This window comes from Olea europaea, chromosome 11 (assembly GCF_002742605.1).
Source record: "Olea europaea var. sylvestris chromosome 11, O_europaea_v1, whole genome shotgun sequence".
NCBI classification, from domain to species: Eukaryota; Viridiplantae; Streptophyta; class Magnoliopsida; order Lamiales; family Oleaceae; genus Olea; species Olea europaea.
The window spans coordinates 34629927-34654888 of record NC_036247.1 but is presented as its reverse complement, the minus strand read 5'-3'; the positions used below and the strand labels follow the sequence as shown (position 1 = coordinate 34654888).

The following is a 24962-nucleotide window of genomic DNA, read 5'->3' as shown; positions in this document are numbered from 1 at the left end:
TTGCGAATATATATCCACAATGTCTAAGGCTGCCACCTTCGAATCCAATTAAGTATACCTTCACATTCTTTAAAATTGATTTTTCTTCAAATTCATTTTCAACTATAATTTTTTCAATTAAATAATTTTGTACATAAATAAATAGCTTTTTAGTACATTTTTACGACACATTTTCCATTTTTTTACAGAATTTATTTGAAAAATGTAGCTCAAATAGGAGCCAGTTTACATCTACGAAAAATAATTTTATTTTTGTCATGTCCATATAATTTAATGTATTTAAAATTTACCGTTCGAGTTAGTAAAAACAAATATATATATTTTTCATTTTACCATATTTTTCTTCCACAATGATATTGCACATCATGCTTTCATTTCCATGTGAAGAGCATAGGTCGAACAGACTTATATGCACAGTGGTAAGACTGTCCGCTTAATCGATGACACATGATCATTGATTTCTTAATTAATATTTCTCATATTTCCGTCAAATTTAATTTTTACATGGTTTCTCATTCTTGCTTTTTATCAAATTTAATAATTTGTGACCACTATCTCCCTCCTACGTTGGATCAAGTTTCATTTTAATTTCAATTGAAAAAATAAAAATTTAATAAAATTATATAAATATAATACTTATATATAAAAACACTTTTATAGTTATACTGCTAAATAGTCAATTTAATACTTATCGCAATCACAATCACAATCACAATCACAATCAAGCGGTCAACAACTTTTTGTAAATAAAAGTTCCACTGCTAAAAGCTTTACTCAAATGATACTTTAGACTACGAACTTTAAATTTAGTCCCAAACCCACATCGGTTACAGTGTTTCAATGAGAGGCTACAAAATCAGCAGAGACGAACCATTCTTTCGTCTTTTACTAAACATATTCTTCAACATATGGTATAGAAGCTACACAAATTTTACATGAGGTTTAAGGTTTTTCACATGGCCAAACTCATGCATAGAAACTTTATACATACGATGCAGACACTACACATTTACAAATTAAAGGACAGTATCCTCTGACAAAATCCTTAATGAATTTCTTAGTCTTTACACCTTAAAAATCCCTCGTGTTTCAAGTACCAAAGTGCACCATTTGCTGCACTGTGAGCTGCATCTTTCTTCTTCGCCTGAGGTTCTCCATAAAACTCAAATATCTCGTCTGGCATTTCATCAATTTCCATCCCCACCTTGAAAGTGAATCTGTTGACAATATCAACCAATCTCAATATTGAGATGCTTATGGAAAAATTGTACAGCCCCTTGATCATTAAGTTTGCAAAGGCTGTAGGCAATACCAATAAACTTCCCAAAAATCCCGACTGAAAATAACACTAGGATTGAAACTTTTGTAAATTAAGGAAGCCAAAGAACAAAATTAAGATTAACATTTATGACCCTTGAAATGTGCTAGTTGCCACCTGCATTAGGTTATAATGTCACCTTTACATACTTGGCCTACACATGAAAAACAATTTACAAAATCTTAGAGAACGATAAACTTAGATTTTGTTTCCCATGATGCAAGAACTTAGAGCACATTTGGCTAAGCTCAACAATGTAATAAGTTACTTTTGTTTCCAAAACACATTTGAATAACTAACCTTTTTTTTTTATTTAAGTCAAAAAGTTACTTATTTGTTATCACACGGTTAAAATAAGTAACTTTACTTTGCCCACGTTTGGCTAATTTTGATAAATTGTTTATGATTGATCAAACCATTTCTTATCCACACTTTCATCCACCATTCACTTCTATCTATTTCTAATTCAAATCGATTATAAACAATTCCCAAACATGCTTTCAACTTTGACCAGTAGAAAATGGTTTATTTTGAAACTAAATTATTTAATTACAAGTGAACTTATTAAGCACAGCCAAACATGTCCTTACTCATCAGCCAAAAAATAGATGATATTCATACGACAAGGAATATAATTTGTTAAGCTGATCACTTACTCTTTTATGTGGCTCGGTCCTGTCTCTTTGCAACAGTGAAAAATGGGCGGTTTCCAGCAGTTAGCAACACATACTTCATAGAGACGTGACTTTGCCGACCCATTGTGGAAAGTACCTAATGTGTTAAGTTAGAAGTAAGAAGCTACAACGAAATCTGAATGCGAAGTAAAAATCACCAAGGTCTACCTGTTTCCCGCGAATCCAAATTGCAGTCAGCACTTGGACAGATGGAGGGTGAATCAACATTGGAGCCATTAATTTGAATGTTCAGTGTACGATTGCACTCAGAAGCCTTGTTCGAAAAAGAAGGCTGTCTACTTGGTATGGGATAGGTTTCATAATTTATTTGGGGCATTTCATCGAGAGAACTGACTTTTGATTTGACAACTTCGAAAGCTTCATGCAACTTCAACTCATCGAATTTAGAAGTAAGAAAAGAAAACATGTCTTCATATCCAATCAATTTGGCTTCCTTCTTTTCACATTTTTTAAGCAATTCCACCAATGGTTTCGACTTTGATTTGTAGCCTTTACCCTGCATGTTGGGAGCAATCAGCGATTTACCACCAGCGACTTTATTGGAAAATAATAACCTAAGAGGAATCAAGGAATTCTCGAGGATAGTATGAAAATTGAAATGAAAACTAGAAAATAGATAATATAATTTTTGATAAATCAAGAAAATTACCTTCAAGTGTTTAAATACTTGTTGGGCAGCAATTCTTTTGGCAGCTTTTCTGCTGATGTTAGTGGCGCAAGCAGTTGCAGAAACGTCATTTCCATTGACTTTTGCTTCGACAGAGTATTTACCATCTTTCTTCGATGAAGGAAACTGCAGCTTCCAGTCATAGAATTGGCAAAGCTCCCGAAGTTCCTTAAGAGGATTATACCGCAACTTGGAAACATCAATTATAGGATCAAGCAAAGATAACATTATCTCCCAAACACGGTTTAAATTGAGCCCCGTGTCAAGAAAGACGGCACCCATATAAGACTCCACCAAGTCACCAAGGGCCTGAACCAGTAGCACAATGAAATCAGTTTTTTTTGTTTTCAATAATCTGACCAAGAAAAATTTCTGTATATCAACCTGCTAATCAGCCACAAATGAATCTAACCACAGTAATCAAGACTTTAACATTCAATGCAAAATCAGTTCACAATCATATATGTACAAAATTTCAAGATCTAATATATTTTCAGATACATCTATCTTGGAAAAAAATTTCAACACATCATTTTCACATAATCCTCATATTCCACGTCATCATCCTTCTATAGAAACATTAACCATATTGTTACACCGTGGAACCTAATTATTGCACAACTACGAATTTAGTACGTGGATTGAGGGTTTTATCCGAGTCTGTCTATTAAATATGGAGCCGTTGTATTATCCTCAAAACGAGAGCTTACAAAAAATAGTGTGTACGATTCTTCTTTGGTCAACTTATTTTCATCATAGAAAATTATTGTAGCAGCATACAAGGACGTAATCTCACATTGAGGCAACCCCCTATAAATTGTGTATTCTTTTATTTTCTTATTGTGATTTTATTGCTTTTGGTGGTATATAATTAGAATTTTTAACCGATGAAGAAGGAATGTTACTAGGGATCTGCAAGTTTGATGGTACAAATTTTTCTTTTTGGACGACGTGGATCGAAAATTATCCTCCTTCTACAAGGAAAAGTTGGAAAGAATGAAAGGACGATGAGTAAAAACATTTTGACTGTCAGGTGAAGGGTGTCATGCAATTAACATTGGTAAAAAATTTGGTCACAATGAAAAAATTTGGTCACAATGTGATGGTGAAAAACATAGCAGACTTGATTAAGGTATTGTCCGATATGTATGAGAAACCATCTGCGTGCAACAAAATATATCTAATGGCAAAATTATTTAATTTAAAGATAATGAAAGATGTTGCAACAGTAGACATCTCAATAAACTGAATACAATTATCAATTAATTGGTCTCAGTTAAGATTATATTTGACATTGATGATGAGGTAGGTGATCTAATCATATTCGCATAATTAGCGAATAGTTGGGAACCTATGAGAGCTGTGGTCACTAACTTTATAGGCAATGCGAAAATGAAATTTAGTGATGTTCGAGATACTATTCTTGCTTATAAAGTCTGTAGAAGAGATTTTGGATAAGTTTCATTATCGAATTGTGCCCATAATGTTGAGACTGGTGGTACGGGTTTCAAGAAAGATTTCAATAAAGGAAAACGTAGAGAGTGGAGAAATGATAGAAACCAGTCCAGGTATGAGATGATCAAACTCGAAAGGTTATCAGAAGCAAGAATTTGATCTTCAATGAAAGTGTCTTGTATAAGGAAACGTTGAAAAATACCTTAAAAGCACAAGTCATGAAGTTAAGACGTCTGAGGTGATCTCGTTGAAAGATCTTCCAGTCATTGAGTTCGAGAATGCTTATAGTGAAGAATGAGACAATATAGCCTCAAAAGTAAATCGAAACACCCTTAACTCAAGTGATCAAGTAGAATAATTAGACCTCCATAGAGATATTATCAAGCATGACATTATATTCTATTGACCCTAGAAGTGAAGCTGTGAAGGTAAATGAATCAATCAAATGGGAGTAAGCCATGAGGGATGAGATGAACTCATTATTGTCCAATCAAAACGGCAATTGAGAAGAGTTGCTAATAGGAAAGAAGGCTCTGCAAAATAAATCAAATTACCTATGATGATGGCCTCTAATGTATAAAGTAAGAATGGTTGTAACAGGGTTTCAACTGATAGAAGACACTGATTACACTCAATTTTTCTCTCCTATGGTGAAACTAACAACTTGAGCATTAATTGGACTAGCAGTAAAAAAAGAATTTTACCTAGAGTACTTGGATGTAAATAAAGCCTTTCTTCTCAGTGATTTGGATGGAGAAATTTACATGATGCAACCACAAGATCTCTAAGCACATATAAAGGAGAAAATGGTGTGCACATTTAAAGAGTCTGTATGGTCTTAAACAACTTTGAGACAGTGGTATAAGAAGTTCGATAGTTTTATAGATAGCAGTGGCTTCCTAAGGTGTTAGGCGGATCATTCTTGTTATGTAAAAACCTTAGTGACTCCTATATTATCTTGTTGCTATTTACTGATGACATGTTGATTGCAGGTACTTACAAGCATGAAACGGACAAGTTGAAAAATGAGTCATCTAAGGAGTTTGCAATGAATGATTTAGGTTTTGCAACATAAATTATTTGAATGGTACTAAGGACAAAGGCATTTTAAAACTATCACAGAAAGAGTATGTAAAGAAGTTGCTAAGCAGAATCAGGATGGATGATGTAGAACCATTGAGTATTCATTTGGCTAGTCACTTCATACTATCAAATAAGAAATCACCATCTACAGAGCACGAATGTGCCTACATGGTCAAGGTATGTTATGCCTTTGTTATGGCAGTCTTATGTATGCCATGGTGTGTAAGAAACCGAACATAGCACATGCGGTGGGAGCTGTGAGTAGATATATGAGAAATTCAAGTAAACAACATTGGATAGCAGTAAAATGGATTGGCAAGTACTTGAAAGGTACTAAAGATTAAGTGTTTAAAAAAATTAGGGATATTTAAATGTTGTGGTACAACAATTACTTAAAGGCTTATAGTTGCTCTTTCCACTACTAACGCAGAGTTTGTTGTTGACAAACAGATGATATAGTTGCGGACTTTCTTGGAAGAATTGTGTCACAAGCATGGGAAGAGTATATAGCATTGTGACAGCCAGATTTTTATTCATTAAGCAAAGAATCTTGATTATCATGTAACGACGAAGCATGTACAAGTTCGTTGTCACTTCATGAGATCAAGAGAAGATTCAAAGAAGTTAGAATTCAGCTGACAAAGACTGTTCCAATCAAGAAACTAATGTTTAGTTGGACTTCAATCTTGAGAATTTAGGTGGTGTAGCTGTTGCAAAGAAACGATTAATGGTGGATTAGTCTCCAAGAAGCAGACTGTTAACTTGTGGAGCCTAATTATTGCCATTATACGAAGTCAGTACTCGAACCCGAAGGTTTTGCCCTAATTTGTCTTATAAATAGAGAGTCGTCATTAGGATTTCGTATTATCATAAATAAATAAAAAAAAAAAATGAGAGAGAGAGGACTGAGAAAAAAGGGTATAACTTTTCCATTGCAAATTTCTTTCCATCATACTAAATTACAACAGCAGTGGACAAGGATATAGTTACACATTAAAGCTAACCTCTATAAATCTTGTATAGTTTTTTATTTCCTTGCTATGATTTTATTTCTTTTGGTTGTACAGAATTAGGGTTTCTAATTCTCATGATAGTAGTATAACCATAATAATTCCGAACTTATGTTTAGCACAATGGGCAAATTGTGAATAATTTGATTCAGTGTTTGCACTTAGAGATTCAAGTATAGCGGATTTTCATTTGTTTTTATACACTACAAACTGAAAGGAAGAAAATGAACATGCACTGGTAATTTCATCTGTTCACAATTGACACTAAATATCTCACCAATAACTTTTGATTATTTTTCATGAATTTTACTTTCTCCACATTGTATGATTCACATAAAGTTCAAGGTAGGACAGCATGAATGCTGAAGTTTTAGTCCAAAGCAGCATCAACTTATTATCCAGAGACATTAAAGTTCATAAACATAGACACTAAGTACTCCATTTTTAGCATGATATTTCCAAACAGGATCTTAAACTAGCATATAAAACGATGAATGAGGATGTAGAATTACAACCTTCGGACTAGTTTTCTCTTCAATTTGCGCCCCCCCTGATGCTGATACTCCAATGGAGTCAACGTATTTGGTCATTGAATTGCGGAGATCTTTAGAATTGCAAATAATTAATTTGTGGAAAGACCATCGTCCAGCTACGTCAGCAAATGAAATGTTGTTTACGCACATTGATCTCAAATCGGTCAACTGTCCAGGTTTTAATTTAGGATATGCTGAATACAGATAGGAAGTGATCAGATAATCCAAGACTGCATCCCCAAGAAACTCAAGTCTCTGGTTTAAGCCACATAGTATGTGTTGGTCATGGAAACAAAGATATAGGATGACATAATGAATCTCGCAATAAAGCAAAAGCAAGTGCATACCTGGTAGCAACCTCCTGAGTGTGTGTTATAAGAAGGATGGACAAAGGCCTGGATCAGCAAACCCTTACGGGAAAAGTCATATCCTAACAGATTCTCAACGTAACTAACATCAATCAGATCAGCAAGGGGCAGAAATGCCGAGCTTGCAAGGCAGACTTTGTCAAGTTGCGATGCAGACACCTCTACATGTATCCCAATCCATTTTAGAAATGCCGTTGCTGCTTTGAAGCCGCTATCAACTATAAAGGCTCCAACAAGTGCCTCAACAACATCTGCAATAGTTTTCTTGCGTAACCAGTGATGACTCTTGTTGCATCTAACTTCAGCATCTGTACCGTTTGTCTTACTACAGTATCTAGAGTGTATACTTTTTTCAGCATCCTTGTTGCAAATTACAGGACAAGGACGACCATATGCATAGAAATGGAGAGGTTCAAATGATTGATCACGTATATATACCTGAACATGGATATAACATCAATCTGAAGTCAACATTATAAAAATGTGCAACCTTTTGTGAAGGAACGGAGGTATGGCAGTTAAATTTTACAGAAGACAAAACTACCAATGAAATTGTTCGTTGTAATTTGTAGGACACTGTTTGTCTAAGAATTTTCATACATTTATGAAACAAAACTTGAGATCACAAATTTTAGGTGGGATTTTTCAAACATCATTAAAATGTATAGAAGGCAACAGAGGTATAAGAGTGGTTAGATATCACGATTTACATACATGAGCAACTTGAGATCACAAAATTTACAGCAGTTACCTGTAAGTTATTTCTTGTTGCCAGCTTGAGTAAATTAGAATTGTTTACAATGTTAGAACGCTTTCTGGTCAGCTGCCCTTCATCTAGGGCATCGTTCTTAAGAAAGAGATGTATTCCAACTGCAAACTTGAGAAATGCATCCCCAAGCACTTCAAGCCTTTCCAGAGAAAATTTCTCACAGCATCTTTCAGTCGTGAGAGCTTCAAGAATCTGAAACATTTTCACAGAAATCACAAGCATATAACATTCCCATATGCCAATCATGCAAGGATACTGTTGTACTGTTCAAGAAGAAAAGCTTACACGGTTAGCAGTAATTTCAGCTCCCTCGGGGAATGAAGCATATAACTTATCCTTCAATTCAATTGCCACAAGCAAGCTTTCAAGGCGATGAATGATTGATGGTATAAGATATAATGAACTTCCAATATCTTTAGAGAACCCAATTATCTTCAACTGACAAATCTCAGGTGGTAATTCGATGAAGTGTTCTTCTTTTTCACGTGTTTCTGTATAAAATAGTAGTAAATATACATGCCAACATTTCCAATAAACTCATGAAATATGGCAGGCACATACTGCTAGCAGTTCCTTCAATTATTCCCCTGCTTTAGAATCAGCAGTGTTATAGAGATGGCACGGATCTCTACACACTCTTAGATGCTACTAAGAATATCCACAAAAGTAAAAAAAAAAAACATATTATGAGTCCTTCACCGAACTCAAGTTCAAGTCAGAATAGTTTCTTTATCTACCCTCCACATCTCAGCCAACAAATCGCAAGCCATTTTAATTTTTGTTTGTCAATGCACTCATGTACAAAGGTTGCATATCGCTAATGTATTGTGAATTTTATGCAAACCATACAGGGAGAGAAGAGGTATGGGTGTGTTTGTTCTTGTGCATGTCTGTGTGAGAAAGGTGTTGCAAGTAGTATATATGGGAAAGAAGATAATATATAAATCAATAACCTTACACCTGAGAGCATCCACTCACTCAAGCTGCAGGCTTTACGGTGCAACAAATTTATCTACCATGTTTACGGAATTAATCTCGTCTAGTACGATTGTTAATCAGCTTAAACTGTAAATGTTTTGCAAAATAAATAAGATTTCAACCATTTGGCAGTAAGCTTCAATTTATTCGGTTCAGACGAAAGTTGTCATAGAGTGTCAACTATTTTAAAGTAAGATATGGGTACTCCTAAAGTTCGATTTTACTCATTATCTACAACAATCTGATAGTGATGCTTGTAAAATAATACCATCTTAATAAATATGTTTGCTATAACACAATCAATCCAAGCTGATATGAATGCAACTCATCATCGAGTCATTTTGCTCAACATGAATCAAGTCAATCTAAGAACTTCCTGGATTAGAATTAGGAATGGGGTAGTCTTCCCAGAACCTTGAATGAAAATTGTTTGCATGACAAAATTTTGACATATTTCAATGTGCCAGGAGAGATTTGGTTGTTTGATTTCATTTCTATCACTTCCTTTAGTAGCAGAGGAAAATTTGTGTTCCGCTTTATTAATGAATTTGAACCATCAATAAAAGTTATACTTCATCAAAAACTAATTTGAATTTATCAATCTTACATCATCCTTACTATCAGAAAATAAATGATACCCCCACCCATCACAAATTTAAACTCTTATTTTGCTGAAAAAAGAAAGCATACTTTTGCAATTGACAGAGCTCAACTTTACAAAAAATATTGAATCTATCTATCTTACATCGTACTTTCAGAAAATAAATGATACCCCCACCCATCACAAATTCAAACTCTTCTTGTGCTGAAAAAACAAAGCATAGTGTTGCAACTGAAAGAGCTCAACTTTACGTGAAAGCAAAATGTAAAAATACCATTGTGCAGATAAATAAATCAATACCTGAATATCCTTTCTTGCGAAGCAAGTTGGTCAAAACAAAAAGTTGTTTCGCTTTCAAAAGGGGTTGCCTGGGGTGTGAAAGGCGAATATCAAACCTATCGATGTAAAATGTCGAAATCAGAAAGCTAGGATTATATGATTAGCAAATCAAACATTTAACATAGTTCGCATAGATCGTGTTACAGCCTCAGAGTTAAGGCATTACTCATGATATAAAAGAATACATTTAGATATATTACTAATAATTTGCCATAGTTTTCTGCCACTTACGCTGAAATGCAACTCACACAGAAGATCAGAAAGTAAAATGACTGTCCTAAAAGTAGCTTTGAAATAACATGGTTCAATCTACATTGATTGCGTGTAATACAGCCATTAAACTCCACATTCCTCAGTTGTTAAATATTTTAATATCAAGAGATCAGTTTTGAATATGATACAAGGTTTCATGTATGGTCATGCCGTGATTATTGTCAGTGTGATGAGGACCGGATGGATATACATCTTGCTTTTTTAAAAAGGCTTGGAACATAGTTGGATGTGAGTTTAAGAAGGCTATCAAAGAGTTTTTCAACTCTTCCTCTCTTCTTAATCAAAGTAATCATACGATGATAGCCATGGTGCCTAAGACGAACCACTCATTTTCCGTTGGGGACTATAGGCCAATTGCATATTGTAATGTATTTTACAAGGTCATTGCAAAGATTCTTGCTTCTCAATTGGGACCTGTACTTGGATCCATTGTTGATCAAGCACAAGCTGCATTTGTAGAAGGAAGAAGCATGCGGTAGAACATTCACCTTGCGCAAGAGCACTTGAGACAATATAATCGAAAAAGAGTTGCCCCGAGATGCCTTATTAAAATTGATTTGAGAAAAGCATATGATTCGGTGAATTAGGAATTTCTCAAAAGCATGCTAGAAGGTTTGGATTTTCCAACTAAGATTATTGGTTGGATTATGGAATGCGTCTCTACTCCTCCCTCCATTGCACTTAATGGTAGCCTACATGGCTTCTTTAAGGGAAGAAAAGGGCTTAGACAAGATGATCCGTTATCTCCATTTTTGTTTAACCCAGCCACCACCCTTACATACTGGCGCCGGCGACAACCAGCTGCTCGGTAGACAGAACAGAACCGGCCTCATGCCACAAATCAGCCCCCCACAACCACTTCCATCACCCACAGGCGGCGGTCCTTGGTGAAAACCTTAGCGTCGCCGCCCGGATCTCATCTGCTGTCCACGGCGCGTCTGGGGACGATGCAAACGGCGGCAAACCAAGTGGAAAAAAGGCAGAACTCGACAGGGAATGGAGGGATCTAGGGAGTACACGGCAGATCTCGCTCAAGGAAACGCGCTGCACCGAAGGCCTCAGCAAAGACCGACGACCCCGGCCGACGTGTTGTCTCCTACACGCGTCGCTCCGGGCACACGTCTCCATGCGCGTGTGAGTCACGTGCCACCGCCGGAGATGACCCAAACGCAACCCGGTGCTCCGAGATCAATCGGCTTGTCCGTTCTTCCGACTAATGAACAACTTGTACACAATTAGGGGAAAAAGTTAGCGGAAGTGCGTAGTATGGTATTCAATCATCGTTTCAGAGTGGAGGCGAAGGACTTCACAGTATCCATTAAAGATTCCGGTACTGTTAAGATGACAGAATGGGGTTCGAAGTTATCGGATTCAATATATATGGGGAGGTATGGTGCACTTTGGATGGTAAATATGGTGGATCGATTGAAGATGACAAGAGAATTGGAGGACTGCCTTTAAATTCAATGAGTCTTTAAGAGCTTTCTTGGCACAACGGTGTGTGAACTGTCAAGGTAGGTATTTGATGATAGCACAATACGGAGAGAGGCGTCAGAAAGGAGTTGTCATGGTACCAGAAGGTGCAAATGGAGAGGGATGGACATCGGTCTCGCAGGTATTTCAAGCAGTTGATTCATTTGTTGCTGGGATAAGGCCAAACGTCGAACGGTGAATGAACGAAACTAGGGCTGGGCAAATCTCCCGAACCGACCGAACTGAACCGAACCCGACGGTTCTTGTCAAATAAAATACCCGAACGGGTATCTCAATTGAGAACCAACAGGTATGGTTCAGTTCTCGGTTCTAGACCAAGAATCGAAGAACTGAATCTTTCTAATTTTTTTTATATTGAGTAAATCAAATTATTTTAATTTTAATTTTTCTAAACAAATTAACAAATTAACAATTTCTAAATTCAAATTTTTAACCTAATAATTTGTTTCATTTCTAATTTTTTAATTTTTGGCCCAATTACACATTTTATTATTTTATTTGTTAGCTCAACAAGATCCAATCCACTAAATAATCCTAAACACCTACACTAAAGTGCATAACGTTGTCTCGACTCTCGCACTCACTCTCGCAGCCTCGCTAACGATTCGAAACCTATACAATCGTCGACCGACGCTGTGACCTCCGCCGACCGAAACTTTCACCGTAGCGATCATTTGAATAAAATAGTCTAATAGTCTCTGACATTCCAAAACCATTGAATGTATCATTAGTTGTATTTATATAATATTGTTATAAATGTTAAAAAATTTTAATTATAGTACAGAACCAAACCGAACCCGAATGGTTCCATAATTATATTTGGACCAGACAGTTCCATTTACTAGATACCCGTAAATTTTGGTTCGGTTCGGTTCTAAAGAGAAACGAACCGAGCCGCGCCCACCCCTAAACGAAATAGACAAAGGATGACTTGTGCAGAAATTACAGCAAACCCACAGACCTCGGAGCATGCCAACCAACGGATGCTACAGCAAAAGGAAAGGACAGTTAAAGTCAGTGTTGACGAAGGTCACGACATTTGTTTGAATAGGGATGAAATAATGGCCCGTGTCCAGGAGTTGAAAGGAGCATTGGGTAAATTACTTAGGCTAATTGGAAGTGGCCCAAAAACGGGCTCCATGAAATTGGTACGCTATCATAAGTGTGGGGTTAGGATGGATGAGGATTCCACCGGTGAAATACACGTACTGGGATTGACTCATAAGGAGATATCATCAATCACAGAACATGAAAAGCAGGGAAGAGTTGAACCTTGTGAGTCTCGGGAGAAGATGGAAGCGGGGCACTACAAAAATGACGACGAGGTTGACTTAGTGGGGATGAACCGGAATGAAGTAGATACGGGGATTGCAGTAGAACGAGAAGTGAAACCACTGTCTAAAGAAGGGGAATCGAGTATGGAGAACTTGGAGACGATGACAATGGGCCTTGTGAAAGAAGACGACGCAACATATTCGACGTCAAGGATTAGGAACACTTATAATAGGATGACAAAAGAAAATGACATGGGGACTGAAAAAGCCTTGGTGTGGTGGGTAGATGATGTCAAGAAGGGAGAAAGTGACAGTGACATTATACAAGTGGTGGAAGAAAAAGAATGGTCCTTTGATCATCTGGAGGGCTATCACGAAGAGGACACTTCGGAAGCTGATGTGTTTGAAGTTAGACACCCACCTTCGAACTGGGTTCTACAAAAAATTCAGAAATTCAGTAAGTTGGTTGGCGTGTCTCGTGATGGATACGAAAGTAGATGGATACGAAAGTAGACTGTTACAATTATTCGAGGAGCTGGGTTAAACGGGCCACTCTTCAACATCAACACATGACCTCAAATGCTGTCGATTATGCAACTTATGGGAAAAACAAAGGGAGAGACATAAGGAAGGTCCAATGCTACAGCTGCAAGGACTATGGGCATATTGCTACTCACTGTGTCAAAAGTTACTGCAATTACTGCAAGAAGTGGGGCACATTATCAAAGATTGTCCTACTCGACCTTAAAATCGCCAGGCCAATGCATATCAAGCTACAATCAGCCTATCGGCTTCTAAACATCCTCTACCACTACCCAATCTGCTCTTACTCCTGAAATGATGCAACAAATGATTGTATCTGCTTTCTCTGCTTTGGAACTTTAAGGTAAACATAATACTTCATCTCAAACTTGGCTAGTTGATTCTAGTGCCTCAAACCATATGACCAATTCTTCAGATGGTCTTTGTGATATTCGTCCATATCAAGATTCATTCATAATCAACTAGTTAATGGAAGTAATTTGGCTATTGATGTTGTTGGTAACATTAATTCTACTTTTCGGGATGTTATCATATCTCCTGGTCAGTCTACAAATCTTATTTCAGTTGGTCAATTAGTTGATAACAAATGTGATGTCCATTTCTCTCGTGATTGTGTTGTGCAGGATCAGATGTCCAAGAAGATACTCGTGAAGGGGCCTAAAATTGGAAGATTGTTTCACTTACATTTTTCAATTCCTAGTTGCTTATCTTTAGCTTGTATGACAGTTAGCAATAAAAGTGAAGTTTGCCATCCAAACTCTACTACTCGTCTTATTTATTAAATTCTGGTTTATTGGGCAATAAAAACAATTCTTCTCATAATGCGTGTTTCGATTGTTCTACCTGCAAATTAGGAAAGAGTAAGACTCTTCCTTTTCCTTCACATGGTAGTCATGCTAAAAAGATCTTCGATATTATGCATAGTGATGATTGGGGTATTACACCTATCACTTCTCATGCTCAATATAAATATTTCGTGATTTTTATTGATGATTATAGTCGATATAAATGGGTCTACTTTCTCCGTTTTAAATCAAAAGTATTTTCAGTTTTTAAAACTTATGGGACATGTGGAAACCCAATTCTCTACCTATATTAAAATCTTACAATCGAATTCTCGTGGGGAATACATGTCTCGTGAGTTTCATGATTTCTTAAACCAGAAAGGGATTGTGTCTCAACAATCATGCCCTTATACAACTCAACCGAATGGGATGGCAAAATGAAAGAATCGTCATCTTTAAGATGTTTGCCCATACGTTATTACTTGATTCATATGTTCCTTTGAAATTCTGGGTCGAAGCATTGTCTATTGTAGTTTATTTTAATCAATAGATTGCTTTCGCAAGTTTTAAAGTTTGACTCTCCATATTATCGACTTCATCATCATCCTATTTACCATGATCTGCATACTTTTGGATGTATTTGTTTTGTTCATTTGCCTCCTCATGAACGACACAAACTTTCTGCTCAATTTGTTAAATGTGCTTTTATAGGTTATAGTACTTCACACAAGTGTTATATTTATTATGATCAACAAATTTCGTATTTCTCATCATGTTGTTTTCTTTGAGCAGCAACCTTTCTTTTCCACACATGATGAGCCTTTGCTTGAAATTAGTGTTCTTCCATACTTCGATGATCTAACTTCTCATCGTGGATGATTCAAATCAAGACTTGTATAGGAAAGACGTCGACCACTTAGGCTTCTTCCTAAGCTCGACCCCACATCTGAGCTTACTCAGCCTCTACCTCCAGAGTTTGACTTAGCATCTAAGACAGAGACACCCCCTGATTCTTTGGCATCCAAGGGTTGGGATCAAATCTATTATCAGGAGTATGGACTGCTAGATCTACCACGACCACTTCATATCCTTGCACAGATTGACCGATATGGCCTTCCTAGTATTAGAGGACTTTCGTTTTCATTTCACTTGTTTTCATTGTATAGAAAGTAGTGCTACTTCATCTATCTCATTTTTCATATGTTGCATTGGACTGCTTTTGGGAAATTAGGTTTATGGCCCCTTCCGTTTGTTCTCGTGAGTTTGATTTTATAAATGTTTGGGCATCCTAACCCCCATCAACTTTTCTCGGTGGACCCTAAAAACTCAATATGACTGTGTTAGTGTCTTCTTAAAACTCAATATGACTGTGTTAGTGTCTTCTTAAAGAAGAGGTAGGGCTGTAACACTCATATATTTTAACTAACCACTAGATCAGCCATATGGTTTTATACATTGTAACAGTGACAAGTTGTGATGGGAAGATGCCACTGTTTCAGTAATAATGACTATTTATCCACGTAAATAACTCATATAGGGTATTGTCCGTCCACTACGCTGTCACGAAATAACTTGCTTTCTCATTGTTTCATAACTCAAATGTAGTAGCATTAGAAATCCGGCTTGTCTTGTGAGCAGTTGCAATTTCGGCTTAAGCCTCCATTTGGGAGAATTTAGGTTATTTTATAAATAGATAAAAATAAGCAGTGAGTGGATAGCATTGTTGGTCCATTGAAATTTGTGGTGTATTTTTACACTTGACCATTTATAAATGATTTATAAATTTTGCCAAACAGAGGCTGAAAAATCTTCAATCTCTTCAATCTAATGAATGACTAAATAAATAAATAGAATACATTTTTACTCTAATAATATAGAATCAGGTTGTAGTGCAACCTGGAATTAGAGTCATCACAGTTTCAGTGCAGACTGAAAAACATGTGATAAAAAATGGAAAGAAAATCACTTACCTCTTAATATAGTGCTCCATTTGATTTTCTGATTCATTGTACAAACTGTATCCATCTTTCTCCGGAACAACATCATCTATAAAGAAAAATGTCTCCTTGCATGGGACATACACCAAACTGTTCACGACATCATTCTTACATTTGCAACCATTGGCAAGATGCAAGTAGTCATTAAGTCGACAAATTTTGTCTTCCGCACTATTTCCAGGATATTTAAAAATTGGTGACGACAAACATCTTTTGACTGTCATCCAGTCTACAGAAATTTTTTTATTCTCGTTCTGAGTAATAGGGAGCATTAGGTAGAAGGTTGATGATCTCGACTCGTAAACATCATGATTTTCTAACGAAACATATTCTGGGATAAATTCAGACCGATCCAGAATGACTTTGAGGAACATCTGCTGGAATTTTTCTGCTAATGCGATCTGTGGGATCCAAAAGATAAATTTTCAAAAGTAAGTAATGTTAGCGTGCTGAACATTTGACTACAAGAAAGCAGATCTACCTCAAACAACAACAGCAGCAACAGAAAAAAAAAACCTAAAGTTTTTTTTTTTTTTTTTTTATATTTTTTTTTACTAAAGCAAATAAATTTTGTATACTTGTTGCAACCAAAATTAGAAACTAAATGGAAATTTAACAAAGTAAAAAGATGGGCCTTTCTTGTTCACCAATTAAGTACTAGTGAGCTTTGACTGTTTTGAAAAATGGACAACATTTTATTCTTCTTCTATTTTTAAAAGGCACATTTTGACTTCAACTACAAATTGACTTGTTTTATAATGAATAAAGCAGCAACTTCATCTGTCATCTTCCAGAAAAATAGGGTTTCATCTTAACTCAAGTGCCACTCCTGCAATTCTCACCACCCATGGCTAAAAATCTTTGCCGGCAACATTATACATCGTCGGAACATGCACATTGGTAATCAACGACCCATACTCCTCCATTCAAAGACAAAGCTAGGTTAGTTAATCTTTTTATTACTATTTTTTTCCATTCCTTAAATCCATCAGCCATGTCAGAAGGCTTGTCCGACCTCATAAACAATACAAATTCCAACGCGCCACCTAGCATATCAGGTGCACGTCAGATTGTGTCGGTGTCCAATACGTGTTGTAAACTGACTCACTGGTGTTGTAGGCATGTCAGTGAATCTCAATAAAAATACTGTCTTACTCCCATAAATTTCGGGTCAGTTAAAGCAGAACATACCTCATCTTTATTTAATCTAGCAACTCCAGATGGAATAAGCTCTGTCATTACTGTTCTACCACGAGCCAAACAAAGATCAAGCTTCATTTTCTCGGCCTCTTCTGGGAGTGGCGATTTCATGAAAATACCAAACCTTTTATAAACTCTATCCACAGGATTAGGGAAAAATTTTATATAGTAGGAGCTCAAACAAGTGGAATTCTCCATTTCTATCCAAGGTTCTCTAAGGGCAGCAGGAACAAGCATCTCATGGAATTCAATTCGTGATTCCTCATCTGTATGAGAAGTAATAAGCTGTCAATAGAGCCAGAACCATAAATAAAAAAAGTTAAATGCAAGTAGAAGGATGTCCCTAACCATCACAGCTGTCAGAATCAGAGAAATCCTGAATTGAGTCNATAAATAAAAAAAGTTAAATGCAAGTAGAAGGATGTCCCTAACCATCACAGCTGTCAGAATCAGAGAAATCCTGAATTGAGTCCTCAGATTTATCTTCTTGTTCTGGCAAGAGATAATCTGTCAGAGCACCATTTTCATGCAATTCTTTGCATGCTTTTAAACAGGCATCTCTCTTAGCCATATCCGTTGACTGTTGCGGTTCACTGACAATTTGATGAACTCCAGCATTAGCGGGGAGAATTATTTTGCAAACCTTTCCATCTGCTTCGTCGTAGCAGAAGAACTGTGGTTTTGGGGTGAAGTACCTAAAGAGTTACGTCATTGAAAAGTTTCAGGAAAAACAAAATGATGGAATTTCTTAAAACAGACACAATTAGAGGGCAACAGATACGAAACAACAAGAAAATAACATCATACTCGTCATGAGGAAGCTTTGAACAATAGCGGTGAAGCAATGAGATACTTGATACAGAACTAATAGTCGCCCCGGTAGCATCCACTTTATAGGTTCTTTCCTCAACATTATTGAACCCCTCTTTATATTCTCTTGATGAAATTTCTTCATTCATCTGAGCTTCGTCTTTTGTAAAATGGTCTATCAAACTGAGCTCCTTTGGGTTGCCCCTGTAGTTTTATGGGTGTCAAAAAAATTTGTATATAAAACAAAACTAAAAATGGGATTTGGATATATATAATAGTCAAAAAACCTGTCCACCAAAAATACATATTCAGACTGGGGCATACGTGCTCGACCTCTAGATTGTATAAAACTAGCAACAGTTTCTGGAAGATCAAACCGTATAACAAGGCAACATGTCTGAATATCAAGTCCCTCCTCACCCACTTTTGTTGCAATCAATAGATTTATCTGCCAAAATCATTCAATGAAGAAAACTAGATATAAGTACATCTACAATTAGAAATTTTGTACCATAATTCTCCATGATGGACAACAGAATCACAGTATACTATTTAGATGAAAGTACACAGACAACATCCCAGTAGTTCAAAGAATTCCTGTACCGGCTCATAAATGGAAGAGTGGGAAAAGCAAAATGTGAACAGAACAAGAAGCATCATCACCTCACCGGAGCGAAACTTCTCAAGAATGATGTTCGTATTTTTACGCGACATGCTCTTGAGTCCAGAATGCACTCCTACAAGGAAATTGCACCTCCAAGAAGATATGAACTTGAGCTTGTTGAGTATATATGAGAGGGATCTTGCAGTCACAATCCTATTGACAAAAATTATGCACTTCATATTTGGTTGTAATCTGAAAAGAGGAAAAATCTCAGACGCATAAATACATGGAACGCTGTTGATAAAGTATGAAATGATATAGATAAACATAGTGGCTTAATAATATATAATAATCTCCTGTAACAAGCTGTTTTGAAAAAAAAAAAAAAGAAAAAAAAAAGGAAGGATTAAAGAAGTAATTTATCTTACAAAAAGCTTACTTATCAACTATGGCCAGTTATAAAACCTGTTGAAAGATTGATTTCTTTTTCGAAGGTAAATTATGAAACGGAAGAGTAAATGCAGATAAGCAAAACGTTAATTCAAACACACATTCGTAACTACTACTCACTATTATTCACACATTTCATGGAATTCACTAGTATTCCTATCTATAAACCATTTAAAAACTGGCCAAAGGAGGCTAAATTTTTATTAGATAAATACATCACGTGTACTAGGCCACATTCTTCTATAAATACCAAGTGAGATAACCTTATTGAAGGGGGAAAAAGAAAAATTAAAGAAGCAGTTAGATTAAAGGACAAATAGAAATATAATCTAGTTTTATTATCTAGTCTAAAAACTTGTAGCAACCAAAACAATTATCATCTGTAACAACTCAAAAATGCATCTCTATTAGAGTTTTTGAATGCATAAAATCTGAGAAGATTATTGATTTTTTATTTTGCACCCGTCCCAAAAGCATGAATAAGAGGAACGAGGGTATCAACTAAGCCTCTATTTGGGTTTCATTTTCTTTTGCTAAAAGGTTACTTTTCAAAGTTAAACATTAATTTTAAATTTAACCACACATTTCATAAGATACACAAATACTGCTCATATCACCACTCATTTCTTGGAAGGAAAAATTTTAGGAAAAGGAAATGAAACCCAAACAGAGGCTGAGATTTCAGTTGATTGTCAAAACTTGAATAAGTAACAGAATTTCACAGCGTTATAGGATGTCTTTCCACTAAGCATCTATTCTTATTTTGTATAACTACCAAACTCTATCCATTTCCATGTATAGGAGGATTAGTCAATTAAACCATATCTAGTAGACCTACATCATTTAAAATTATGCCAGGCTCACTAACAGCCTGTTTGAGAAAAAAATCATTGTGATTATGAAGAGAGAATGAACTAATTACGAGTATAATATTAACTTATTTGCAGGCCATAATCTTTTGTGTACCAAGGTTTATTCCCTTTTCTAAAATCATTCTTGCATAACACTTCCTTGTACTATTAACTAAAGGTTTCCTTCAGACTCTTTATCTCATGATTTTTATTCAAACTAGTAGACCTATGTTTTTTGCCAATATCTTATCATCATTTAGCATATTCATACAAAAAACGAGTATTATGCTTATCATAATATTCCCAGCATCCCGAGTATAAGGATACTTTCCAAATTCAATAACATTTTTACCGGGAGTTTTGAAATCAGATTACTATTGGAGTCGGATTATATTAAAATGAATATGTAAAAATTTATGTTTTACTCCAGAGCTAAGTAGATACCTATGGTATTCACGTTATAACTTCAGAGAAGCCATACAGATACAATGGTTCGATTTTGCTGCTTATTATCTTTCACTTAACATTAAAGGTTGTAGCAAATGCAGATCCACTTCTTTACTAACCTAAAATTGGAGAGAATTTCAATAAGCTGTTTGAGCTTTCTTGAGAAAAAGGGCTCCCTCAAAAGCTCCATGGAGGATAAATCAGTTTCCTTGCCATCTGTATGAACAATAGGGCCATAATAATTCTTTCCATTAAAATTAGAGATGTAAATTTTTGAAAGGAATTACTTATTAGCATCACATAAAGAAAAGGAAGAAAAAGCAAAGCCAATTCCTTAATAGGTGGTAATATTCATCAATATAATTTTGAAACAATGAAATACTTTTTTTAAGTTATATTTTTTACTGTATAATGCTTTAAAATCAAGGCAAGGCTGCCATAAAATAGAAAATAATCATTAGAAACCAACAGGGGTCGTGTTGAGCTAGCATATGTGAAATACCTTCCCTGCAATCAGAAGCAAACATTGTGGCAGCCTGATTCAAATATTTGTCACATAAATCATCATCACTGCAATTCCCTTCTGCCTCCACAAGCTCAGAGCGCTCAGAATGATCGCCTTTCAGGAAAATGTTGCTAGCCTTTGATGAAGGCAAAAAAGGGAGAATTAGAATTAGAAGTAGAAGTTCAGTCATCTCCCATCAGTGACTCACAGAAAGAGAGAAATAAAAACAAGGTTGCTAGCAGTAACAGTTGTTATGTCTCGGGTAGTGCTTTCACAAATCACAGAATCTATATAACCTGAGACCTAACAAAAACTGAGAGANATGCATTATCAGCACAATTTTATTTCATTTCCTAAGATCCCATCATTTTCAGGCCATTACACATCAGATTAGCCATTCGGAATAGGTCGGATTTTCACCCTCCATCTTTCTCTAGATTAAGTGGGAAGCTTGAGCCATCAGTTGCCTAATCCAACACACACTTCATAGCAAGATTATACTTAGATGTGTCAATGTGAGTCCATTGAACTTAGCAAGTTGGGATAGGTTCTCACAATAATTTCGGGATGTTACAGAAAAGAAGACAAGCACAAATTAGTGGGGATCCGAACAATGACAAAATTAAGACAGTTTTGATGGAAAGAAGTTGAAGGAACGACAAATGATAAAGCCAGAACTTTTTTCTTTTTACTCTATTGCCGCGTTAAATGAAATATTCCACACACGTCTTGTGTGGTAAATCAATAAAATACAATAAAGGAAATGATTCAGCTTTTGAAGATGGATAACTACTGAATATTTGATCACTAACCTGTAATGCCCCCCAGAGTCCAAGATTTGACAAACAAAATATTAGGTTACTATGCAGCCTTTGAAGCAACTTCTTAGTGTTCTTAAGCAGAGTTCGGTCAGCTGTATCCATCCGGAGAGCTGACAGGCACTGCCATACCACAAAAATACATTTATCTAATAGTTCAAGAGTAATGATATACCAACTGAATGTATCGGCACACTGTACCTGGTGCTTCATCTCCTCAAGTTTTCTGGCATAGATATTTTGAGGGCAAGAGTAGCCATTTTCAGTTGAATCGTAATAATATACATTTACTTTAGGGGATGTTACGAATTCTTCCAGTTCATCTTTGTCTTCAACAGAATAAATCTATGAATGAGAGAGATAATCAAATGAATAAACAACTAACAACAGAAAACTTGAAGGAGGGAGGGGGAGACCAGACTCAAAAAGCTGTCTGGATCAAGAAATAAGTCAGTTGATCGTATGGGGAACGAAAAAAACACAATATAATTATATTCTACATTTATTTATTCCAAAGTACAAAATAACTCCAATGTTTAAATTACTGTAAGCTTTCATAGCCCACCTTCGCATGCAGTAAAGCCTCGAGACTATCAATTGAACCCCCTGAATAGCATAAGGGTATGTCAGTACAATATGAACACAATGAGAAAAAATCAGGGGGCATTTTCCATGGCAAGAAACACAGAATTTTTTATGAATAAACATATGCTATGTCCAAGTGATGAAAACATTTGATTAATTATTGATAGCACAGAAGTTGGTGTAGGTTTCACTGCATCTTCTTGATGGTAAAAATCCATGGGAAATTTATGTACATCCAAGTAATTGACCCATTATGCACCAGTCTGGCTCACTTATTATGAATTTATGATTATGCGCACGGATGAGTACGAGACTGAGTTATAAAAAGAACAGAACCAGGAAAAAGGATTAATTAAATAGGCTGGAAAGCTCCACTAACTATGAAGGAAAAAGTGACAAAGGAACCAAAAGAAATGAAGGATGTGTAAGGGAAGGAGCTTAGGAGATCAACTAATCTGCTAGTTTCTGATTAATTTTGTAGATGATACAAACAAAACTGATAAGTAGAAGCGGATGTAGTTAATGGGGAAAACTTTTCTTCTTTAGATCTGGTATAGGAGTGCGTCCCCTATCTTCAGTTGTTCTAGGTTGGAAGAACGTGATGAATTCTTGATTTGATTTTCAAACTTGCTTTTCTTATATTTTAAGAGACACCTTGTGTTCTCACGTATGTACCTTCATCAGATTATTAATAAAATTATGTTTCTTATCTTATCGAAAAGGTGTATAGGGGTGCAGCAGCTTGGACAAGTTACAACAAAATAAATTATTGAAAAAGGAAACACCCCTCTTCGATTCCTATCTAAGCACGTTCATGCACAAGGTAATACAAAAATTTCAAGCCAAACCAAAAGGCATCCATAACCAGAGACAGCAAGAAATTTAACAAACTTAACTTAGGAGTCTTTTCATGTCTACCTATTCCAGAGACCTGATTTAAACTATTAACAAAACTTGATGTTGGGATACAAGATAAGTTCACAAATTGATGAGCATTGGGAAAGACGAAATCACCTGTAGCTGAAGAGTAAGGGCTTTTATAGAGGAAGATGCTAGGCCGAATGAAGCAAATACCCCAATAAGAAAAATAAAATTGCTACATGAAAAGACTAATAGGCAGAGTTATCCTTGCACATGAAGGACAAGAGAAACTCATTTGATACCCAGTTGTTGATATTATATCATCGGATGTTAAATTAAACAGATGGTGACATATCAAAAGGAAGTAATACCTTCAATTTAAGCAACAACGAAAAAGATTGTAGAGGTTAATTGTGGGCACCGGTAGTTTGTCACAGAAAAATGAAAAAAGAACGAGAAGTGTGTTCCAACTGAAGTGGTTTCCTCAAGATCTTGGCAAAGATAAATTCTCAGCGCAAATTCACAAATCCATAAGATACATATTTCACATTAAAAACTGAGACGGTAAAGCATAAATCCTGCAACACAGTTCATTTCATCCAAATACTATAGCACCAAACTTATAAATCTTGATAATCGCTTCACTTTATGCCCTGGTCACCTGAGTAACAAAAATGATATCTAATCCTAAAGGTGCACGATTAAATGTTTCAAGCTTTTAAATATCCCCCATTGACTGCAAAGTCAATAAGTACAAAGCTTACACAAGAACATACTGGGCTCTGTTAAAGGTGGAGGTGGAGGCAGCAGCAGACATTGAAAAAAATGCTTGTGCTAACGCATTTGTGCAAAGGGAGACATGATTGAACAGCCAAAGTTAAACCACTGAGTTACCTTTCCCTAATTTTGGAGATGCAGTCATGCCAAATATGCGGGGAAGTTTTGCCATATCTGCTTTGTAGAAAATCTGGAATATACCAAAGACCATTAGCAACATATGTCATTAATCAGAAAACACAAACTAATGCAATTACATTACAAGAAATAATAATTGCAGTACAACAAATATATGATGATTTTAGCTTATTATTGAAAATTGATTGGCAACTTATATAACCTTCATGATTTCAGCGTAAGGATGATTGCTTTCAAGTTGTGCATAATGACATTCATCAAATATCAGAAGGGAAACTTGATCAATCCGGATAAAGCAGTGAGATAGATTATGCAACAGTGTTTGAGGTGTCATAACAAGAACCTGCACATGAAAACACGACGATCGAATTTTAGCTCGAAAAAGAGATTATTTTCACTGACAAACCTACTCTCGAACATTAGATTTCTATAGCCCCACACCACCACCTACCACCCACCCCTGCAACCCAAAAAAAGGCATGAGAGAGCAAGCTGTCAGTTTCCATTTACCTAAGGGATTAGATAAAATGTACAATCTCGAAAATATGAAACCTTTAGGCCATGTTTGATTGTGTTATATTTTCCATGGAAAATGGAAAATAAATTCCATTTTCCATCTTTTATGTGTTTGATGGCACAAATTTGGCATGGAATCCCTTTTCCATCTTTTGTTGCCACATAAGCAAATTCCACCTTTTGACGTCTTTTTTTTTTTTTTTTTTTTTTTTTTTTAA

General features: G+C 35.9%; 1 protein-coding gene across 3 annotated transcripts; it reads right to left on the bottom strand.

Moving 5' to 3' along the window:
* Positions 1-769: 769 nt before the first annotated feature.
* LOC111404196 (dicer-like protein 4) lies at positions 770-24569 on the bottom strand. 3 transcript variants are annotated; one of them, XM_023032965.1, is made up of 22 exons: positions 24431-24569; positions 24208-24280; positions 22433-22473; positions 22069-22212; positions 21862-21990; positions 21047-21185; positions 20664-20760; positions 18856-19048; positions 18480-18640; positions 18190-18396; positions 17815-18077; positions 17374-17648; positions 16156-16583; positions 9778-9872; positions 8184-8389; positions 7881-8090; positions 7109-7567; positions 6744-7016; positions 2663-2989; positions 2161-2509; positions 1975-2089; positions 770-1217 (listed from the first exon to the last, which is right to left on the bottom strand). In XM_023032965.1, the coding sequence occupies exons 1-22, from the start codon at positions 24560-24562 to the stop codon at positions 1058-1060; spliced, it is 4476 nt and encodes a 1491-aa protein (XP_022888733.1). In that variant the 5' UTR covers positions 24563-24569; the 3' UTR covers positions 770-1057. The 3 variants fall into 3 exon arrangements, with proteins under 3 accessions (XP_022888733.1, XP_022888734.1, XP_022888735.1); XM_023032966.1 differs by having other exon boundaries at positions 18856-19009; XM_023032967.1 differs by lacking the exons at positions 770-1217; positions 1975-2089; positions 2161-2509; positions 2663-2989 and having other exon boundaries at positions 6797-6955.
* Positions 24570-24962: the final 393 nt, after the last annotated feature.